The 24,269-nt window shown below is 44.3% G+C and overlaps 1 protein-coding gene across 1 annotated transcript in view; it reads left to right on the top strand.

The window, feature by feature from the left end:
* The window catches only part of LOC140651140 (ras GTPase-activating protein 1-like), a 110,313-nt gene extending 91,282 nt beyond the window's left edge, over positions 1-19,031 (top strand). The window contains exon 25 of the mRNA XM_072860276.1: positions 18,829-19,031. Within this exon, the coding sequence (XP_072716377.1) occupies positions 18,829-18,879 (51 nt within the window). The 3' untranslated portion in view covers positions 18,880-19,031. The remainder of the gene's footprint in view (positions 1-18,828) is intronic.
* The last annotated feature ends 5,238 nt before the right edge of the window (positions 19,032-24,269 follow it).

Here is a 24,269-nt window from a genome sequence, read left to right as displayed (position 1 = left end):
TTCATGGTCAGGTTGGATGGGGCTTTGAGCAACCTGATCTAGCGGAAGATGCCCACAGTGGTGGAATTGAACTAGATGACCTTTAAAGGTCCCTTCCAACCCAAACCATTCTATGATTCTATTACCAGATCTGTCACCTCCTTAGATTTATCCAGTTTGCTGAATGGCAAGTTTGACGTTAGTTACTGCTGTGCTCTAATCCTAAACTGTTTCTAAACCAAAACTCTCCCCTCAGTGACAGATTTATAAAAGTAAGCATTTCAAATTTATGTTTGACTTGAAATTGATGAGGTTTTGGAATGAAACTACAGCTAGTTACTTTAGCAAAGTCTAATGCTTTATTATAAGATATTACAACTGACAGAACAAATACCTCACACTACAGAGTAAGGAACCTGTGGTAGGCTTTGAGAGTTCAGTTAACACTTGCCACTGAAAAGTAGGTAGCCTGAGTAGGTCCTGGCATTCCGAATTGCAGTGGTTAAGATTCCATCTTCCTTCAAGGTTATAGTGAACCCACAAGATCATCATCAGTCTGTTCTTTCTAATATAAGGAAAAAAGCCATACTTTGAGCTGTGTGTGCAGTTGGTATGTTTTACAGCGAGGGGGACCAGGCAATACATAACTACAGGTACACGGTACTGCTGCAGTGTTAAATTAACTTCTATTATGTATGCCAATTGAGAATTTAAGTAATACAGCTATCTTTTCATGTTGGTCTCTCAACTGTATCTACTATTGGTAACAGATTTAAATAGCAAGTTTAAACTTTTTTTAACCTTAGTTTAAAAAAAAACCCACGTGATTTGTCATGTCCACATTATTTGATATTTATTTGTCTGCCAGGACATTTTTGGAGGAAAAAGCACAGACCAGGGACAATGGTTACTTGTGTTACACACTCCATTCTACTTATGACAACCAACAACCAACACTGACAATCTTAGTTAACTTATAAGACTAGCTCAAACTAGAAATCAAAATTCCTACAAGTCATACACAGAATTTACTTGAGATAAAATGTATATTCATTAAGTACATCATGAGAGGTTGAAAGGAAACCTGATCTCTAAGACAATGGACAATTGCTCAACAACCTGAGAAGATATTTTCTTTCTTCAGTCTCCACACAGTCTAGATTTGTGCTCAGACTTTCTCACATTGCTAAATATGAGTACAGCATAAAAAGTTTTTCAGGCTTTCCCTAGTTTGTTGCAAGACTCCAATTATGGTTTTCTTCCTGGGATCATTAAAAATGTCTCTTGCCCCTTCAGCAGTATTACCCACTGTATTCAGTGTCTTTTGCAGGGGAAAAATAAAAACAAGTAAATGCATCATAGGGAAGATTTTATTTTGCCATAAAGAAATAAAAAAAGAAACCAAACAAAAAACCCCCAAACTTTTGACCTCTTTATGCCCAGGATTTAGTATGCAATTTAGTAGGCAATATTCTATGAAGAGACTAAAGCCTAGAAAAACATTTTAATTAGTGTTGACTAAGCAATTTAACCTTAAACCCAGTTACCTATGCCTACTCTAAAAGCCACAAAGTCCCAATCATTTTAACAGCCCTTTTTCATCACCTGTTTGAGATTTAGCTCATCTGTCTTCATTATTGAGAACCATGCACAGAATTCCAGAACTCATATTGGGACCTTTTAATAATAGCTTGCCCTTTTTATGGCTTCATTACTTTGGCAGCTTAGTCACCTACAGTCAGCCCTGTGGATTCCTTCTATCATTTCCCATTTGATCTCTCCACACCACTTATGGTCTTTGTATTGGTATTAACTAATGACTTCATTTATAAACCGGTAAATCCCCCAAAAGATGTTATAAGTAGATTAGAACTGATTGTGCACTTGTATATAATTATACCCTAATTACTTACAGCTATAAATATCAATATCAGCTATCTTCAGCATTAGTAAAGCCTCAAGATGTAAACAGTGTACAGGTACTATAAGCTTTAAAAAAAAAATTAAGCTCAGTTTTCCTTTGTGTACATGAACCGGCCAGCTCAAATCTGATCCTGCATATGATAATTACTCTGAAATGAAACTATATAAGTACAAACCCTTAGCGTTTCAGACACATTCATATTATTTTTAAAAATCCTAAAGTTTCAAGAGCTGTTTCTTTATTATATGAGAGCTGCTCAGAGAAGAGAAGAGTTGAGTTCAGTTGGAAGGAACCTACAATGGTCATCTAGTCCAACTGCTTGACCACTTCAGGGCTGACCAAAAGTTAAAGCATGTTATTAAGGGCATTGTCCAAATGCCTCTTAAACACTGACAGGCATGGGGCATCGACCACCTCTCTAGGAAGCCTCTTCCAGTGTTTGACCACCCTCTCGGTAAATAAATGCTTCCTAATGTCAAGTCTGAACCTCCCTGACACAGCTTTGAACCATTCCCATGCGTCCTGTCACTGGATACCAGGGAGAAGAGATCAGCACCTCCCTCTCCACTTCCCCTCCTCAGGAAGCTGTAGAGAGCAATGAGGTCACCCCTCAGCCTCCTTTTCTCCAAACTAGACAAACCCAGTGTCCTAAGCTGCTCCTCATAGGACATGCCTTCCAGCCCTTTCACCAGCTTTGTTGCCCTCCTCTGGATGCATTCAAGGACCTTCACATCCTTCTTAAATTGTGGGGCCCAAGACTGCACACAATACTCAAGGTGAGGCTGCACCACTGCTAAATACAGAGGGATAATCACCTCTTTTGACCAGCTGGTATTTGATGCATCCCAGGATGTGGTTTGCCCTCTTTGCTCCCAGGGCAGACTGCTGACTCATGTTGAGCCTCCTGTCAACCAGCACCCCCAGATCCCTTTCTGCAGGGCTGCTCTCCAGCCACTCCTCTCCCAATTTATGCTTGTGCCCAGTGTTACTCCATCCCAGGTGCAGAATCTTGTCCCTTGAGAGAGTCAACAGCACCTCCCAGTTTAGTATCATCAGCAAACTTGCTAATGGTGCATTCAACTCCTACATCCAGATCATTGATAAAAATATTGAACAGGCCCTAGAATTGCACCCTGAGGAACACCACTGGTGACCGGTCGCCAGCCAGATGAAGCCCCATTCACTACAACCCTTTGAGCCCTGCCCTTCAGCCAGTTCTTCACCCAGCGCACCATGAACCTGCTCATCCCACAGTTAGACAACTTGTCCAGGAGGATGCTGTGAGGGACAATATCAAAAGCCTTACTAAAATGCAGAAAAACTACATCCACCGCCTTCCCTTCATCCACTAGGTGGGTGACCTTATCATAGAAGGATATCAAAGTAGTTAAACAGGACTTTCCCTTTGTGAACCCATGTTGACTGTGCCTGATGATCGCATTGTCCTTTTAATGCCTTTCAATAGCATCCAGTGTCAACTTCCCAATAATTTTTCCAGGTACAGAAGTTAGACTAACAGGTCTGTGGTTTCCTGGGTCTTCCCTCATGCCCTTCTTGTAAATTGGAATAACATTGGCTAGCTTCCAGTCAGCGGGGACCTCCCCAGGCTCCCAAGACCTTTGGTAGATGATTGAGAGGGGTCCTGCCATAACATCCGCTAGCTCCTTCAGTACTCTGGGATGAATCCCATCAGGCCCCATGGACTTGTGAACATTCAGCTGATACAGCTGGCCCCTTACAATTTCAGCATCCACAAATGGAAAGGCACTGTTCCCACACTCGTGGTCCTCCAACTCAGGGGACCGGGCAGCCCAAGGTCTATCAATATTATTAAAGACTGAGGCAAAAAAAGCATTGAATGCCTCCACTTTTTTCTTCATCCCTATTAGTCAGATGACAATCTTCAACAAGTATTGGTGCAATGTTTTCCTTAGACCTCCTCTTGCTATTAACATACTTAAAAAGCCCTTCTTGTTATCTGAAACAACGCTGGCCAGTTTCAACTCTAGTTGAGCTTTGGCCTTTCACGTCTTCTCCCTGCATATATGAATCACATCTCTGTACTCTTCCTGCGAAGTCTGACCTTGCTTCCAGAGATCATACAATTTCTTTTTCCTCCTGAGTTCCAAGAGGGGTTCCCTGTTCAGCCAAGCTGGTCTTCTGTCCCACTTGCTTGACTTAGGACACAATGGCGTTGCCTGGTCCTGTGCTTCTAAAAGGTGGTTCTTAAAGAGAGACCAGCTCTCATGGACCCCTAAGCCCTCAAAAGCAGATTCCCAAGGGACACTGCTAAGTACCTCCCTGAATAGCTTAAAGTTTGCTCTCTTGAAGTCCAGGGTAGCAACTCTGCTGACCTTTTTTCTCATTACACTGAAAATTTTAAACTCAACCATTTCCTGATCACTGTGGCCAAGACAGCCACCTACCATCACATCTCCCACGAGTCCTTCTCTATTCACAAACAACAAGTCTAGGAAGGCACCTTTCCTAGTTGGCTCACTGAGTACCTGTGACAAGAAGTTATCATCTTCCACAAACTTCAGGGATTTCCCAGACTTGCTTGTCCCAGCAGTACGGTATTCCCAGTTGATGCCTGGGAAGTTGAAATCTCCCATAAGGACCAGGGCTACCGATCCAGAGATTTCTCCTAATTGCCTATAGAATAACTCATCAGTGCTAACGTCCTGCCTGGGTGACTGATAGCAGACAGTCATCTCCTTTGTTTTCCATCCCCTTAATCCTCACCCAGAGGCTCTCAACCACATCATCCCTCACTGTAAGGGCTGTACAATCAAACTTCTCCCTTGCATATGGTGCAACACCTCCACCTCACCTGCCCTGCTTATCCCTCCTGAACAGCCTGTAGCCCTCCATCCCAGCACTCCAATGGGATAAATTCTGTATTACTTAGATGATTAGAAATCATAAGTTAAGTTATAAGTTCTGTATTACACTACTTATAGACTGTACTACATTGATTCTGCTTGTAGAAATCCTGTGCCATTCTAATCATAAATTCTGTGCTATACTAATCATAATATCCTGTTAAGAAAATAAAGCTTTAATTGTAACTACGATTTAGTGCCGTCATCATTCTGCCAAGGATCCCTAAAAGAATCTGTCTGTCCCTTTAGTACTGGGGGACAAGCATGGACCCCTTCTGGTGCTTTCCTCTTTGATGGACAATCTTCCCCAAGGCCTCTAGAACTCAGTTTTATTGCGTAAAGAAGCACTTACTTCTTTGGGAAGAAGTTTAGGAAGAGAACAAATGGTAATCCTCAAGTCATAATGATATATCTTGGCACGCCTGGGATAGCATTTTTTCCTATCTCTCTGCTTCTTCCAGTTTTGTAATTCTCTATGTCCTTGCAGTTGTATGGGGGTTTTTTTTGTTTGTTTGGTTTGGTTTGGTTTTTTTGCTTCTGATTCCACAGAGATTTAGCCCTTCAAAACAGCAGCTGGTTGAGTTCAGTCACGTTTGCATGTTTGAGGTCTTCTCATAAGTGCTCTTACTATGACTCCCTACTCCACCCATTCCCCAGTGCAGTTCATACTCACAAGCCAAATCTGCCTGGAATTTTTGATAGTGTCATGTCCTTTTTGCCTCAAGGGAGGTTGGGTGAAACGGACCCAACATGGGACTTAAATAGAAAAAAAGCTGATATCTTTCCAGGATTCTGAAAATCTTCCATTCCTATTAGATACTAGGAATAAGTGAGTAGTCCATTATTTAAATTCAGAATAAAACTTCCATTGCCTTCAGTGTGAGCTAGATGGAGTTCGTACTGTCTCATTATAATGCTTTCTCACACTTAGACCTTAAGGATCTTGAAAACAGTCCTTGTGTGTTTTTCCAGTCTTTGTTGCATCTAGATTCAAGTGTAACTGTGCTATTGTTGGTACTGTTGTTGCCATAGTTATGTTTTGGGTTTTTTTCTAGTAATGTATGAGAAAAAAATAAGACTGTTTTTGCTTGAGCCTATAGTGAATGCAGAGTCGGGGTGAAGGAATGTAATGTGTCATTTCCTTTTCCTTTTTTTCTCAGTGGAATGTTTGGAAGAGGAGAAGGGTTTTCAGTATCTTTGCCAAAAATCTTAGTTTCTCTACTCAAATCATAATCAAATGTACAGCAACATGAGAAAAGTTGTAACTTAAATCTAAAGAATTATCCAGAATTATATTCCTGTCAAATTCCATGAAGGAAAAGTTATGGTTCCTAAAGTACAATCCAATAGACTAGGAAGTAGAAATTAGGACCTCTGTTGATGAAACCACTATCTTATGTGGGACACATGACTTCTCTTCAGTTTTCCCATATTTCAGTTGAGGTTGATGCTAATTAACTTTGGTGGGTTTTTTTTTAAACAATTCTAAATGAAAAGTGCTGTACAATGGTCTCTGAATGTTAAAGAATTGTGCTGATACTCTAAAGGAGATCTAAACGATACTCAATATACACAGTGCACATTACAGTGTTTTCACTGTAATAAACCAAAGATGGGAAAAATGCAGAAAAAATAATGTCACGTATATTCTAAAATTATGGAGGAGCTCAGAGAAGCTGCATTTCACCAAATAATAAAAGAAAATTTATTCAAGATTATGTGTATGGTGAAACGCCAGAGCAAACCTATTATATAAGGGGGGTGGAGGGGTTGCCCCCTATGTCAAGACATTGATAGATTGTGAAGAGCTGTCCCTGAAGAATAGCCACGAGCAGGTTGAAAGCTTATGGGTAAGAATTAGAGATCGAGGCAACAAAGGGAACCTTGTGGTCGGTGTTTACTACAGGTCGCCCGATCAAGGGGACCCTATTGACAAAGCCTTCTTACTCCAGCTACAGGAGGCATCATGCTCACAGGTTCTCATACTGCTGGGGGACTTTAACCACCCTGACATCTGCTGGAAAAGTAGCACTTTTAGACTGGACCTAGCCGCACCTAGACTCCTCTCTGAGAAGGAGTTTAGAAAGCAAGGGGGTCCTGTCTGAACCTTGTGACTCAACGGGAGGGTTCCCCCCCCCAGCCACTCCTCAGACTCCTATTTCTTTGCGACAGTAACTCTTAACGCAACAGCCCCTCAGTACAAGAAGGACATTGAGGTGCTGGAGCATGTCCAAAGAAGGGCAACGAAGCTGGTGAAGGGTCTAGAGCATAAGTGTCGTGGTTTAGTCCTAGCCAGCAACTAAGCACCACGCAGCCGCTCGCTCATTACCCCCGGTGGGATGGGGGAGAGAATCGGAAGAGCAAAAGTAAGAAAACTCGTGGGTTGAGATAAGAACAGTTTAATAAGTAAAGCAAAAGCCGCGCACGCGAGCAAAGCAAAACAAGGAATTCATTCACTACTTCCCATCGGCAGGCAGGTGTCCAGCCGTCTCCAGGAAAGCAGGGCTCCATCACGCATAACAGTTACTTGGGAAGACAAACGCCATCACTCCAAACGTCCCCCTTCCTTCTTCTTCCCCAGCTTTATATGCTGAGCATGACGTCATATGGTATGGAATAGCCCTTTGGTCAGTTTGGATCAACTATCCTGGCTGTGTCCCCTCCCAGCTTCTTGTGCACCTGGCAGAGCATGGGAAGCTGAAAAGTCCTTGACTAGTGCAGCAACAACTAAAACATCTCTGTATTATCAACACTGTTTTCAGCACAAATCCCAAACATAGCCCCATACCAGCCACTATAAAGAAAATTAACTCTATCTATCTCAGCTGAAACCAGGACAATAAGTCTTATGAGGAGTGGCTGAGGGAACTGGGGTTATTTAGTCTGGAGAAAAGGAGGCTCAGGGGAGACCTTATCGCTCTCTACAACTACCTGAAAGGAGGTTGTAGAGAGGTGGGGTCGGTCTCTTCTCCCAAGTAACAAGTGATAGGACGAGAGGAAATGGCCTCAAGGTGCACCAGGGGAGGTTTAGACTGGATATTAGGAAATTTTACTTCACTGAAAGGGTTATCAAGCATTGGAACAGGCTGCCCAGGGAAGTGGTTGAGTCGCCATCCCTGGAAGTATTTAAAAGACGTTTGGATGAGGTGCTTAGGGACATGGTGTAGTGGTGGTCTTGGTAGTGTTAGGTTTACGGTTGGACTCGATGATCTTAAAGGTCTTTTCCAACCTATACGATTCTGTGATTCTGTGTTAATACCATTTTCATCACAAATCCGAAACATAGCACCATACAGGTACTGTGAAGAAAATTAACTGTGTCCCAGCCAAAACTAGTACAGGATGGAAGCACAGTGCTACTATTTGTTATGCACTGATACAGACTGCAGTGGCACAGGGTGAAGCCCCTGAACACCTGCAATACATTGGCGACATCATCATGTGGGGCAACACATGAAAACAACAAGCAGGTAGACCAGGCTGCCAGAATTGAAGTGGCTCAAGTGGACCTTGATTGGGAACGTAAGGGTGAGCTTTTTGTAGCCCATGAAACATCAGGACATCTAGGGCGAGGTGCAACATACAGATGGGCTGGTGATCAAGGGGTGACCTTTGAAGGCATTGCACAGTTCCACCATGAATGCAAAACACACACAGCAATCAAGCGAGTAGTCTCTCTGGAAAGGAGAACTGTGGCTGGGATGTCAATATGGGGAGGCCTGGCCTTTCCTCCCTCGGGAAAAGGCAAACAAACAGATTTGTGGCACTGCTTTTGCTCAAGAACCTGGGTGTACTTGGTGGGTAATGCAGGAGGATGGGGAAATCTGGTGTGTACCTCAAGGAGATTTAACCTTGGGGAAAATAACACCTGATTCGAGTTATATGTCACAGGAAGTACTACAGCAGGAACCACTCAAACTAATGGAGAATGTGCCTCACAAGAAACTGGGCAAGGGCAGCGGTAACCCAACCTGAGCTGGCTTTGGCACCCAACAACACAACACAACACAACACAACACAACACGCTGCCTCTCCTGTCCTGAGTGGCCATCATAACAGATGGAGCCCCAGCCATGGACTAAATGAACAGACTTTTCTGGACATTTAGGGGATGGCCCATAAACTAAGGGAATGATATCTGTGTATATGTCAAAGGATGGGGAAGGGGGTGGTGATTGATGAGGATGTACTGGACACTGTAGGACCTGAGCGTGACACAAATGATATGGAGTAAAGGAATATAGAATAAGGGGTGGAGATTGTAATGGGTCTGGCTGGGATGGAGTTAACTTTACTCATAGCAGCCTGTATGGTGCTGTGTTTTTGATTTGTGGCTGTCCTGGTTTCGGCTGGGATAGAGTTAATTTTCTTTCTAGTAGCTAATATAGTGCTGTGTTTTGGATTTAGTATGAGAATAATGTTGATAACACACTGATGGTTTAGTTGTTGCTAAGTAGTGCTTACACTAGTCAAGGACTTTTCAGCTTCCCATGCTCTACCAGGTGCACAAGAAGCTGGGAGGGGGCACAGCCAGGATAGTTGATCCAAACTAGCCAAAGGGCTATTCCATACCATATGACGTCATGCTCAGCATATAAAGCTGGGGAAAAAGAAGAAAGGGGGGAATGTTCGGAGTGATGGTGTTTTGTCTTCCCAAGTAACCACTACGCTTGATGGAGCCCTGCTTTCCTGGAGATGGCTGGACACCTGCCTGCCAATGGGCAGTAGTGAATGAATTCCTTGCTTTGCTTTGCTTGCATGTGCGGCTTTTGCTTTACCTATTAAACTGTCTTTATCTCAACCCTCGAGTTTTCTCACTTTTACCCTTCCGATTCTCTCCCCCATCCCACTGTGGGGGGAGTGAGCGAGCGGCTGTGTGGTGCTTAGTTGCCAGCTGGGGTTAAACCACAACAGTGGCTAAAACAGCATTGATAACACACCAAGGTTTTGGCTATTGCTGAACAGTGCTTGCACAGTGTTGAGGTTTTTGCTTTTTCCCACTCTGCCCCCCTCAGCGAGTAGGCTAGGGGTGGGCAAGAAGATTGGGAGGGGACACAGCTGGGACAGCTGACCCGAATTGACCAAAGGGATATTCCATACCATATCACATCATGCTCAGCAATAAAAACTGGGGTAGAGGAAGAATGGGGTGGGGGTTTTTGGCTTCCAAGGTGGCTGTTGCTTGGAGACTGGCTGGGTGTTGGTCTGCTTGTGCAAGTTGGTGAGTGATTGCCTTTGGGTCGCTTGTTTTTATTCTCTTACCTTCAGCTATTAAACTCTCTTCATCTTGTCCCACAAGATTTTTCACTTTGTTCTTCCTATTTCTCTCCCATCCCGTTGGGAGTTGTGGGGAGTGAGCGAGCAGCTGTGTGGGTACTTGGCTGCTGGCTGGGGTCAACCCATCACAGATACTAAGATCTGTGTTTGTAGCAGCGCATCATGATGAGTCAGGTATCAGAAGTGGCAGGAAGGGATGTTTGGGTAGCATATAATTGCTCATCCTTCTCAGCAGATTGTGCTGCTTGATACTCTGGAGAGCTACATTTTAGGCAGCCGTTTAAGATGGGGGAAGGGAGGTGGACAAGCAGTACATATCTGGAAAGCAGTTTTGTTTTGTATAACAAAACATGATTCTTTGACTATCACAAAGAAGTCCTTCTGCTAAAGAAATACTATAATAGCAGACGTTTTAGAAGTTACAACTCTGAGCTATACTTAATATAGAAAACATTTTCCACATTTGAAAAAAAAACTGAAGTCTGTATGAGATGACTGTGTATAAATTGCTATTTCAGTTACATTTTGCAGATTTCTAAAACTAGCATACATGCGAATAAGCACAAATATTCATGCACACAAACACAAACAAAACACACAAATACACCATGCAGAATTCACATGACCACTTCTACCATGCCACCTTGTCCTGAAGAGCCTATTCCTTCCCATGTATTCCTGAATTAATATATTATAAATGTTCTTCCCTATATTGCAAAAGTTATTTTCATGTTCATCAGCCTTCACAACTGTGAACTCCTGAAGTCTCCAAAAATAAGATACTAATTTATTGATTTATGGTTTTTACATCTGTCCTCTAATAAACTTACTGCCCTTCTACAAAAGAGACAGTATTCCAATCACTGGAGATAAAAAGAGATTTGACTTTGCAATAAAGGTTTTCTAAACTATGTAATCAAATACAACTAAGAGTAAAACCAATTCATTTAATGTGCATGCATACATACACCTGAATGTGTGTGTGTATCAGAAAAGGAAAATATGGAGTTGAAAGAATATTCTATTCAGTTATTCTTATTAATTTTAAGGAAATGAAAATGCTTAGGGTTTGGTTATTTCAGATAGGAATAATCTCCTTTCACAAGGAGAAAGGCAATTTTTTCACCATACTATGTAGTTAATTCAACAGAAATGCCAGTAAAACGCTAGTGATCAAATTGAAAGATATCTGGTGTTGCTAAAGCGTATCTATTTTGCACTACCAGCTTCCTTAAAAAGTCCATCATTTCAAGTAGAACAATGTCTAAGTAGTTTCATTTCATAATGCATCTAAAAATTAATGTTAATAAATGTGTACATCTTAAACCTAGACAGATCTTTTGTGATTACCAAATCTGACCTCCTCCATATCTGCTGGAAAAGTAGCACAGTGAGCTGTAGGCAATCCAAGAGACTCCTGGAGTGGATCAAGGATAACTTCTTAAGCCAGGCAATAGACAGCCCTACCAGAGGGATGCATTACTGGACCTGTTGGTCAGCAATGCAAGTGAGCTAATCGGTGACATCAAGATTGGAGGCAGCCTGGGCTGCAGTGATCATGCACTGGTGGAGTTTGCAGTCCTGAGGGATAGGGGTCAGGCGAAGAGTAAAGTCAGGACCCTGAATTTTAGGAAAGCAAACTTCCAGCTGTTCAAGGGGTTAGTCAATAGGACCCCCTGGGAAACTGTCCTCAGGGACAAGGGAGCAGAACAGAGCTGGCAGATCTTTAAAGACGCTTTCCATAGAGCGCAAGAGCTCTCGATCCCCAGATGTAAGAAATCAGGAAAGGACAGCAAGAGACCGGCATGGCTGAGTCAAGACCTGCTGGTCAAACTAAAGGGCAAGAAGGAAATGCACAGGCAGTGGAAGCAGGGACAGGTATCCTGGGAAGAGTATAGGGATGCTGCCCGCTTGTGTAGGGATGGGGTCAGGAAGGCCAAGGCGCAGCTGAAGCTGAACTTGGCAAGGGGCGCAAAGAATAATAAGAAGGCCTTCTATGTAGATGTATGTCAGCCAGAAAAGGAAGGTCAAAGGAAGTGTACCCTACCTGATGAACATGACCGGCAAACTGGTAACAACGGACGAGGAGAAGGCTGAGGTACTCAACAACATTTTTGCCTCAGTCTTCACTGGCACCCTCTCTTCCCACACCTCTCGAGTGGATGGACCTCAAGGCAGGGACTGGGAAGCGAAGTCCCTCCCACTGTAAGAGAAGATCAGGTTTGTGACCACCTGAGGAACCTGAACATACATAAGTCTATGGGACCTGACGACATGCATCCCAGAGTCCTGAGGGAATTGGCTGATGTAGTTTCCAAGCCACTCTCCATGATATTTGAAAAGTCATGGCAGTTGGGTGAAGTCCCTGGAGACTGGAAAAAGGGAGACATTGCACCCATTTTTAAAAGGGTAGAAAGGAGGACCCTGGGAACTGCTGACCTGTCAGCCTCACCTCTGTGCCTGGGAAGATCATGGGAACACATCCTCCTAGAAGCGATGCTAAGGCACATGGAGGACGGGAGGTGATTCGAGACAGCCAGCATGGCTTCACCAAGGGCAAGTCTTGCCTGACCAACCTAGTGGCCTTCTATGATGGAGCGACTACATCAGTGGACAAGGGAAGAGCTACAGATGTTGTCTATCATCTGGACTGCTGTAAGGCCTTTGACAAGGTCCCCCACAACATCCTTCCCTCTAAATTGGAGAGATATCGATTTGATGGGTGGACTGTTCAGTGGATAAGGAATTGGCTGAATGGTCGCATCCAGAGAGTAGTAGTCAATGGCTCAATGTCCGGATGGAGACCAGTGACGAGCGGTGTCCCTCAGGGGTCCGTATTGGGACCAGTACTGTCTAATATCTTAATCAGTGACATAGACAGCCGGGTCGAGTGCACCCTCAGCAAGTTTGCAGATGACACCAAGCTGAGTGGTGCGGTTGACACGCCCAAAGGACAGGATGCCATTCAGAGGGACCTGGACAGGCTTGAGGAGTGGGCCCATGTGACCCTCATGAGGTTCAACAAGGCCAAGTGCAAGGGCCTGCACCTGGGTTGGGGCAACCCCTGGTATCAATACAGGCTGGGGGATGAAGGGATTGAGAGCAGCCCTGCAGAGAAGGACTTGGGGGTAAGGGTGGATGAAAAGCAGGACATGAGCCGGCAATGTGCACTTGCAGCCCAGAAAGCCAGTTGTATCCTGGGCTGCATCAAAAGAAGCGTGGCCAGCAGGTCGAGGGAGGTGATTCTGCCCTCTACTCTGCTCTCGTGAGACCCCACGTGGAGTACTGCATCCACCTCTCGGGTCCCCAGGACGAGAAAGACACGGACCTGTTGGAGCAGGTCCAGAGGAGGGCCACAAAAATGATCAGAGGGCTGGAACACCTCTCCTATGAGGAAAGGCTGAGAGAGCTGGGGTTGTTCAGCCTGGAGAAGAGAAGGCTCCAGGGAGACCTTATTGCGGCCTTTCAGTACTTAAAGGGGGCTTATAAGAAAGATGGGGACAAGACTTTTTAGTAGGGCCTGTAGCAATAGGACAAGGGGTAATGGTTTTAAACTAAAAGAAGGTAGATTCAGACTAGATATAAGAAAGAAATTTTTTATGATGAGGGTAGTGAAACACTGGAGCAAGTTGCCCAGAGAGGTTGTGGATGCCCCATCCCTTGAAACATTCAAGATCAGGTCAGATGGGGCTCTGAGCTACAGGGTCTAGTTGAAGATGTCCCTGCTCATTGCAGGGGGGGTTGTACTAGATGACCTTTAAAGGTCCCTTCCCACCCAAACCATTCTATGATTCTGCGATTCTATGATATAAGGATGTTGTGGTTTAGCCCTACTCGGCAATTAAGTACCACACAGCTGCTCACTCACCCTCCCCCGCCGATGGGATGGGGGAGAGAATCAGAAGAGCAAAAGTAAGAAAACTTGTGGGCTAAGAACAGTTTAATAATTGGAACAACAACAATTTTAAAAAATGCAATGCGAAGGAAAACAACAAGAGAGCGAGAGAGGAACAAAACCCAGGAAAAAAAACAGTGATGCAAATGCTCACCACCCACTGACCGATGCCCAGCCAGTCCCTCAGCAGTGATTGCTGCCCCCTGGCCAACTCCCCTGAGTTCATATACTGAGCATGACATCATATGGTATGGAATAGCCCTTTGGCCAGTTTGGATCAACTGTCTTGGCTGTGCCCCCTCCCAGCTTCTTGTGCACGTGGCAGAGCATGGGAAGCTGAAAAGTCCTTGACCAGTGTAAACACCACTTAGCAACAGCCAAAACATCAGTGTGTTATCAATATTTTTCTCATACTAAAATCCAAAACACAGCACTATACCAGCTACTAGGAAGAAAATTAACTCTATCCCACCTGAAACCAGGACAGTATCCACCCCTTATTCTATACCATCTACGTCATGCCCAGGTCCCACACTTTCTAATACATTCCAGTTGATCACCACCACTTTCCCTGTCTTTTGATATATACACACAGATATCATTCCCTTGGTCTATGGGCCATCCCTCTAAAATGTCCGTTGAGGTCATTTAGTCCATGACCTTGGGCTCCATCTGTCATAACAGTCCTTCAGGGCAGGAGAGAGGGTGTGTGGTGTCGGATTGTTGCATGCTGAAGCCAGTTCTGGTTCCATCACTGCTGCACTTTGCTTGCTTTCATCAAAGTTCCTTCTTCATTAATCTGGGTGATTCTTACTGAAATACCATTGATATGGCATATAGCCACCATAAAAGAGATGACATACAGTATTATATAGCAATTACCATCATACCATTTAGTTCATTGGCTATTCTCACCCAAAATCAAATCCCCTTGAGGTACACAGTGGACTTCCCCATCCTTTCCCATTACCCACCAAATGCACCCGGGTCCTTGAGCAAAAGCAATCCCATGAATGGGTTTTCCTTTGCCCGAGGCTGGAGTAACCCAGACTGTCTTCCCCAGCATGTTTTTTATGTGCACTACAGGGACTTTATCTCCTTCGACAGTGCGTAAAAGTTTTGATTGGGCAGGGCCAGCTCTATTGACAGATCCCCTAGTGTTGACTAACCAGGTGGCTTTTGCTAAATGTGTATCCCAATGTTTGAATGTACCACCACCCATTGCTCGCAGTGTAGTCTTTAACAGTCCATTGTATCGTTCGATTTTCCCAGAGGCTGGTGCATGATAGGGGATGTGATATACCCACTCAATGCTGTGCTCTTTAGCCCAGGTGTCTATGAGGTTGTTTTGAAAATGAGTCCCCTTGTCTGACTCAATTCTTTCTGGGGTTCCATGTTGCCATAGGACTTGCTTTTCAAGGCCCAGGATAAGTGTTCCAGGCGGTGCCATGGGGCACAGGATATGTTTCCAGCCATCCGGTGGTTGCTTCCACCATTGTAAGCACATAGCGCTTGCCTTGGAGGGTTTGTGGGAGCATGATATAATCGATCTGCCAGGCCTCCCCATATTTATATTTCAGCCATCGCCCTCCATAGCAGAGAGGCTTTAACCGCTTGGCTTGTTTAATTGCAGCGCATGTTTCACATTCATGCATAACCTGTGCAATAGTGTCCATGGTCCAGTCCACCCCTCGATCATGAGCCCATCTATATGTTGCATCTCTTCCTTGATGGCCTGAGGGGTCATGGGCCCACAGAGCTATAAAGAATTCACCCTTATGTTGCCAGTCCAGATCCACCTGAGCCACTTCAATCTTAGCAGCCTGATCCACCTGTTGGTTGTTTTGATGTTCTTCAGTGGCCTGACTCTTGGGTACATGAGCATCTATGTGACGTACTTTTACAAGCAGGTTCTCTACCTGGGCAGCAATATTTTGCCACAGTGCTGCAGCCCAGATGGGTTTGCCTCTGCGCTGCCAATTGTTCTGCTTCCATTGCTGTAACCCAGGGCCCACAGGGCATTTGCCACCATCCATGAGTCAGTATAGAGATAGAGCACTGGCCACTTTTCTCATTCAGCAATATCTAAAGCCAGCTGGATGGCCTTCACTTCTGCAAATTGGCTCGATTCACCTTCTCTTTCAGCAGTTTCTACCACTTGTCATATAGGACTCCATACAGCAGCTTTCCATCTCCGATGCTTTCCGACAATATGACAGGACCCATCAGTGAACAGGGCATATTGCTTCTCATTTTCTGGTAGTTTATTGTACAGTGGGGCCTCCTCAGCACACATCACCTCCTCCTCTGGTGATATTCCAAAATCTTTGCCTTCTGGCCAGTCCATAATTGCTTCCAAGATCCCTGGGCGATTGGGGTTTCCTATTAGAGCCCATTGTGTCATCAGCATGACCCACTTATTGCACGTAGCATCAGTTGCATGATGTGTAGAGGGGACCCTCCCTTTGAACATCCAGCCCAGCACCAGCAGCCGGGGTGCCAGGAGGAGCTGTGCTTCAGTACCAAGCACTGCTGAAGCAGCTCAAACCCCTTCATATGCTGCCAATAACTCTTTTCCAGTTGAAGTATAGCAGGCCACAGATCCTCTGTATCCCGGACTCCAAAGCCCTAGGGGTCGACCTCAAGTCTCCCCTGGTGCTTTCTGCCAGAGGCTCCAGGTAGGGCCATTCTCCCCGGCTGCGGTGTAGAGCACATTCTTTACATCTGGCCCTGCTCTGGACTGGCCCAAGGGCTACTGCATGAACTATCTCCCATTTAATTTGTTCAAAGGCTTGTCGTTGCTCAGGGCCCCATTTGAAATTGTTCTTCTTCCGGGTCACTTGATAGAGAGGGCTTACAGTCAGACTGTAATTTGGAATATGCATTCTCCAAAAACCCACAATGCCCAAGAAAGCTTGTGTTTCCTTTTTGCTAGTTGGTGGAGACATGGCTGTTATTTTGTTAATCACATCCATTGGGATCTGACGACGTCCATCTTGCCATGTTATTCCTAAAACCTGGATCTCCTGTGCAGGTCCCTTGACCTTACTTTGTTTTATGGCAAAACCATCTTTCAGGAGGATTTGGACTATTTTCTTCCCTTTCTCAAAAACTTCTTCTGCTGTATTGCCCCACACAATAATGGCATCAATGTATTGCAGATGTTCTGGAGCTTCACCCTGTTCCAGTGCCGTCTGGATCAGTCCATGGCAAATGGTAGGGCTGTATTTCCACCCCTGGGGCAGTCGATTCCAGGTGTACTGAACACCTCTCCAAGTGAAAGCAAACTGTGGCCTGCACTCTGCTGCCAAAGGGATTGAGAAGAATTCATTAGTGATATCAATTGTAGCATACCATTTGGCTGCTTTTGACTCCAGTTCGTATTGAAGTTCCAGCATGTCCAGCACAGCAGCACTCAGCGGTGGTGTGACTTCATTCAGGCCACAATAGTCTACTGTCAGTCTCCATTCTCCATTAGACTTTTGCACTGGCCATATAGAACTGTTAAAAGGTGAGCGAGTCTTACTGATCACTCCTTGGCTCTCCAGTCGACGAATCAGCTTATGGATGGGAATCAGGGAGTCTCGGTTGGTACGATATTGCCTCCGGTGCACCATTGTGGTAGCGATTGGCACCTGTTGTTCTTCGACCCTCAGCAACCCCACAACAGAAGGGTCCTCTGAGAGACCAGGCAAGGTAGACAGCTGTTTAATTTCCTCCATCTCCAAGGCAGCTATACCAAAAGCCCACCGGTACCCTTTTGGGTCCTTGAAATACCCTCTCCTGAGGTAGTCTATGCCAAGGATGCACGGAGCCTCTGGGCCAGTCACAATGGGGTGCTTTTGCCACTCATTCCCAGTTAGGCTCACTTTGGCCTCCAATACAGTTAGCTGTTGGGATCCCCCTGTCACTCCAGAAATACAGATGGGTTCTGCCCCTGTATAGCTTGATGGCATTAGGGGACACTGTGCACCGGTGTCTACTAGAGCCTTATACTCCTGTGGGTCTGATGTGCCAGGCCATCGAATCCACACAGTCCAGTAAACCCGGTTGTCCCCTTCCTCCACCTGGCTGGAGGCAGGGCCCCTCTAGTCCTGGTCACAGTATTCATTACCCACTTCTTGTACATACGAGTCAGGAGCTCCTTCATTAAAATCAGGAGTAAGATCAGCCGTTTTGCTCTGTCTGGGGAAGTGTCCACTGCAAACCGGAGCAGCAGTTTTCCTGGAAGAACCCCCTTTGGTGATTGTTTTTCCTTGCAACTCACGTACCCGCGCCTCTAGGGTCGAGGTAGGTTTTCCATCTCACTTCCTCATGTCCTCTCCGTGGTCACGCAGGTAAAACCACAGGGCGCCTCATGGTGTCTACCCTCTATATCCTCTCTCTTGAGCAGAGGAACGCTGACTCCTAATAGCTGAGACACTGGTCTGTATAGGTGGGGAGTAGGACTTATCCTCTTTGAGTTGCTGGACCAGCTTCTCCACATCCAAGATGAGGGAGGAAGATATACTTGCTTTGTATTCCCACAGCTGGCTAGCCGCTTCGTCCACTGTTGGAACCTCTCCATCTTTCCAGGTCATTACTGCCAATCACAGAATCATATAATCATAGAATCATTACGTTTGGAAAAGACCTCTAAGATCATCTAGTCCAACCGTCAACCCAACACCTCCATGCCTACTAAACCATGTCCCAAAGTCCCACGTCTACATGTTATTTGAAGTCTTCCAGGGATGTTGACTCCACCACCTCTCTGGGCAGCCTGTTCCAATGTTTGACAGCCCTTTCAGTAAAGAAATTTTTCCTAATATCCAATCTAAACCTCTCCTGATGCAACTTGAGTCTATTTCCTCTCATCCTATCACTAGTTACTTGGGAGAAGAGACCGGCACCCACCTCACTACAACGACCTACAATGAGCTGGCAGATGATGCTGGCACACTCCGTTCCAACGTCCGCCACATGGGTCGTCTGCACTGGACTTCATCTGGATCTTTGGATAACTGCTCATTGTCCAGGTCACCATAAACCACCTCCAGCATGGCTAATTCCCTCAGGTACTGGATCCCTTTCTCCATGGTGGTCCATTTGCCTGGGTGATATACAACATCTTCCTTGAAGGGATATCTTTCCTTCATAGCTGACAGGAGTCGCCTCCAGGGGCTGAGGGCTTGTGCCCCTTTTCCAATCGCTTTGTCAATGCCCCCTTCCCTAGAAAGGCATCCCAGCTGTTTGGCTTCCTTACCCTCTACTTCCAGGCTACTGGCCCTGTTATCCCAGCATCGGAGCAGCCAGGTGACAACATGCTCGCCTGGACGACGGCTGAAATATTTTTGCATATCTCGCAGCTCACTCAGGGATAGGGATTGTGTGGTTTCCATCTCATCCACAAGTTCTTCCTCTTCCTCTCCTTGTGATGGCCCTGCTCTTTCATCTTCCCTTTCTAAACGAGCTGACTTTTGCTTCCAAGATTTCTTCTTGTGTATATCCCGGCCAACTCCCCCCAGTTTATATACTGAGCATGACGTAATATGGTATGGAATAGCCCTTTGGCTAGTCTGGATCAACTATCCTGGCTGTGCCCCCTCCCAGCTTCTCGTGCACCTGGCAGAGCGTGGGAAGCTGAAAAGTCCTTGACTAGTGTAAACATTACTTAGCAACAACTAAAACATCAGTGTGTTATCAACATTATTCTCATACTAAAATCCAAAACACAGCACTATACCAGCTACTAGGAAGAAAATTAACTCTATTCCAGCCGAAAACAGAACAAATGATTAAAAAAAATTATTTGCCTAGGTTTTAAAAATATTCTATCTAAACTTTTATAAGGTCACATAATTGGAGTTTTATTAAGCTATTGCCAAAGAAAATTGTCTTCAGATACAAATAGTCTCAGACTTTTGTAACTTAGTGCATTTTCCTCATCTCAGGTTTACAGGTGCCTAACATTTTTGAATCACAGAATCACAGACTGGTTGAGTTTGGAAGGGATCTATGGAGGTCATCTTGTACACCTCTCCTGCTCAAGCAGGGTAACCTGGAGCTGGTTGCCTACGACCATTTCCAAATGGCTTTTGAATATCTCCAGTGATGGAAACTCCACAACCTCCCTGGGCAACCTGTTCCAGTGCTTGGTCACCCTCACAGTAAAAAAGTGTTTCCTGATGTTCAGATGGAACCTCTTGTGTTTCAGTTTGGTTTTCATTTTTCCAAATCCAAGGGGCTAATACTGTTTCCATTCAAATCTTAGTGATTTGGGCCCAATACCTAGTGGTTTTGGAGAGATATAATTCATCTTTCCCATAATTCAGTTGAGAACAAGAATAATTACTTTCCTTTTAAGCCTAACTGCAGATACTAACTCTCATTATGTAGTCAAGGAAGATGGTGATACATTCAGAGAAAGAAAGAGTTAACCTTGTTGATGTTCTTGGAAAGGTTTAGAAGACTGAGAGAGGAAAACACAATGCCACAATTTATTACCACATCCTATATTAAAGTGATTTTAATTTTTCCTATATTTAATTCTACTGTGAGTTTGTCAGTAGTCCTAAATTTAATGTCTTAAATACTATGTTTTAGTCCTCACTCTGTTGAATGTATGAATATAATACCATAGTGACTTTTAATTGACTTTACAATATTTGACTATTAATTGTTCTGACACTGAAATACCAGTCAGAACTAGATTCCTACCTGTCCTGGTTTCGGCTGGGATAGAGTTAATTTTCTTCCTAGTAGCTGGTATAGTGCTGTGTTTTGGATTTAGTATGAGAATAATATTGATAACACACTGATGTTTTGGCTGTTGCTAAGTAATGTTTACACTACTCAAGGACTTTTCAGCTTCCCATGCTCTGCCAGGTGCACAGGAAGCTGGGAGGGGGCACAACCAGGACAGCTGACCCAAACTGGCCAAAGGGCTATTCCATACCATATGGTGTCATGCTCAGTATATAAACTGGGGGGAGTTGGCTGGGGAGCAGCGGTCGCTGCTTGGGGACTGGCTGGGCATCGGTCAGTGGGTGGTGAGCAGTTGTATCACTTTTCTCCTGGGTTTTGTTCCTCTCTCGCTTTCTTGTTGTTTTCCTTCTCATTAAAAATTATTATTATTAGTTATTATTATTATTATCATTATCATTATAAGTATTATTGTATTTTATTTCTGTTATTAAACTGTTCTTATCTCAGCCCATGAGTTTTCTTACTTTTGCTCTTCCAATTCTCTCCCCCATCCCACCGGGGGGCAGGGGGTGGGAGGGTGAGCGAGCAGCTGTGTGGTGCTTAGTTGCCAACTGAAGCTAAACCACGACACTACCCCTCTTCCTTATGCTAGGTAGGGCTTCAGGGATGGCTTCTGTGAGAAGATGCCAGAAGCTGCCCCCAGGTCCAATAGAGCCAGTACCATCCAGCTCCAAGACATACACACCGCTGGCCAAAGCTGAGCCAATCAGCGACGGTGGTAGTGCCTCTGTGATAACATATTTAAGAAGGGGGGGAAAAAATTCTGCACAACAGCAGCTGGGAGAGAGGAGTGAGAATTTGAGAGAGAAACAACTCTGCAGACACCAAGGTCACTGAAGAAGGAGGGGGAGGAGGTGCTCCAGGTGCCGGAGCAGAGATTCCCCTGCAGCCTGTGACGAAGACCATGGTGAGGCAGGTTGTCCCCCTGTAAGCCATGGAGGTTCACAGTGGAGCAGATATCCACCTGCAGCCCGTGGGGGACCCCATGCCAGAGCAGGTGGATGCACCCGAAGGAAGCTGTGACCCTGTAGAGAGCCTGCTCTGGAGCAAGCTCCTGGCAGGACCTATGACCCCGTGGAGAGAGGAGCCCACAGTGGAACAGGTTTTTTGGTAGGACCTGTGGCCCTGTGGGGAACCCACTCTGGAGCAGTCTGTTCCTGAAGGACTGCACTCCATGGAAAGGACCCATGCTGGAGCAATTAATGATGAACTGCAGCTTGTGGGAAGGACCCACGTTGGAGAAGTTGGTGAAGGACTGTCTCCCATGGGTGGGTCCCCATGCTGGAGCAGTGGAAGAGTGTGAGGAGGAAGGCGCAGCAGAGACAATGTGTGATGAACTGACCGCAACCCCCATTCTCCATCCCCCTGTGCCACTCAGGGGGAGGAGGCAGAGAATTCGGGAGTGAAGTTGAGCCCAGGAAGAAGGGAGGGGTGGGGGGAATGTGTTTTAAGATTTGGTTTTAAGTCTCATTATCCTACTCCATGGTTAATTGGCAATAAATTAAATAAATTTCCCCAAGTCGAGTCTGTTTTGCCCGTGATGGTAATTGGTGAGTGATCTCCCTGTCCTTATCTTAACCCCATAATTTAGGTTAAGGCTACATCTGATCTTGAGAGATAGTGTATAGCTAGAAAAAATGAGTGGTATGTAAAAGAATGGATTACTTCAAAACACTGTACTCTAGTTCTTTCAAACCCCATCCTTTCCATCTTCAAAAATTGTATGCCTTTCCCACTTTGGTTTCCCATAACATGCAAGTAATATAGTCGTCACCTGGAGCTAATAAATAAGCCTAATTAAGAGAATTAAGCCATAACAAGAAAAAATGGAATTTGGGCTCTTCTGATTTCTTTGTTACCTTAACATATAGATGGTAATGTTTTTCTGTTCTCAAAAACATTTTATACAAACCTCCAATGGCATAAGTTCTGTCTTTCAAATAGGCAGCTGCTCCTCATGGCATACCTCTTAGACACTGAAAACATGTTGGATGCAGCAGGTATCATGACCACTTTGTAGGTATATGCACCATGATAGGTTTAGTTTTCTTCAGTGATAGTTTTCTCAGTAATAATCTTCATTACCAAACATGTGGGAAAGAAAGAATAATCACTGTTTGAAAAATGCTTTTTAAAGATAGTAACATTTCTGTAAATAGGTAAAATTAGGCAGGATTTAGGCTAACTGGAGCACCTGCTGAAGTAGATGTAACCCGACTCATATATAGGATATCCCAGCATTGAATTATTCTCTAGGCTTTTGCTGTCTAGGAAATTGACACACTCCAATTTCAAGAATAATACTAGCAAAACCTGCTACTGTTTGATGTATTTCTATTTGCCTGTTGTTTACAAAAGAATATTTGAAAAAGAGATTGTAGTGATCTATGTGCAGATTTCAGAAATAGAAGAATATTTTCCCCTTGAAAACCTCGGAGAAAGTTTTACTATACAGAAGTTAATACCAGTATGTAACATAAAACTCCTTGCAACCTTGGAACTTCCACAGATATTTTATTCCTTTTCATTTTATTGAGTGTTCTACAACTACTCTCTATTGTACAGTCTAAAATGCAGCAGGCAGAAAAAGAAAAGCAGCAGCTAGTAGGTTTTGCCTTTGAATAGACAGAAAGGTGATGGTACTGTATGTAGACAGGTGGCACTCATCACTCATGTCTTAGGAACTTCCTTCAGCAAGTTGTGATCTTCCTCTGGAAAACTATGTTCAGGATACATAAAGACTGAGAATACAAAGAAAGTTAAGAAAAGAAGAATAAAATAGAATGCTTAAAATAAAGAAATTTTGTTTAACATTAAGGTTTCTTACTTTAATCTTGATCCCCATTACCTTTCTTCTCAGGCAGTTTCTTATAGAAGGAAGACTTCTGTTTCTGTAAGGAAATGTTAGTGTACTCTGTTGAGAGTACATTGAAGCCAAACATGATTTCATCACTGTCATACCCTGTCTTCTGAAAAGTAATTTTCATAAGGACTTAAAAGGCTATCAGTATCTATTACTATGAGGTCTCTACTCTGTGCAGATGGACTAGCTATAGATATGTCCGTTACTGGCGCATGTTGAAAGGTAATGCCAAGGCCTACTATTGTATTATGGAGCCTTGATAGCGATTTCGCAGCCAAGGCTGTTTGATAGTTTCCATTATAACCCTGAGTTCATCTGCTCAACTGGTGTGACACACGGGGGGTTGGGGGGAAGAAGAGTTGAAAGTAGCAGCAAGAAGTGAATATTTTCGAGCTGAAATTTACTTTGAATGACTTCAATATTGGGTAATTTTTGTTGTTTGTTGTGGTTTTTTGTCAATCAGACACAAAAATATGTTTGAGATACTGAATTTCAGAGAAGATGGGACACAAACAAAATATTGTGGCAAAAAATTTACAGGATTAAGATGAGATTTTGGAAGAGGGAAAGACCCTACCATTTCCTTGTTGTTCTTTATGGTGTTTTTTATATGTGGGTCTTCTGTATGGGGGGGTGGTAGACTTGTTTTGTTTGCTTTTGTTTGCTTTTGTTTGCACAATTATACTGATTTTGGCAAGA

Source organism: Ciconia boyciana, chromosome 4 (genome assembly GCF_034638445.1).
Source record: "Ciconia boyciana chromosome 4, ASM3463844v1, whole genome shotgun sequence".
Taxonomy (NCBI): Eukaryota; Metazoa; Chordata; class Aves; order Ciconiiformes; family Ciconiidae; genus Ciconia; species Ciconia boyciana.
The sequence above is the reverse complement of the archived record's forward strand: the minus strand, read 5'-3'. Positions and strand labels throughout refer to the sequence as shown.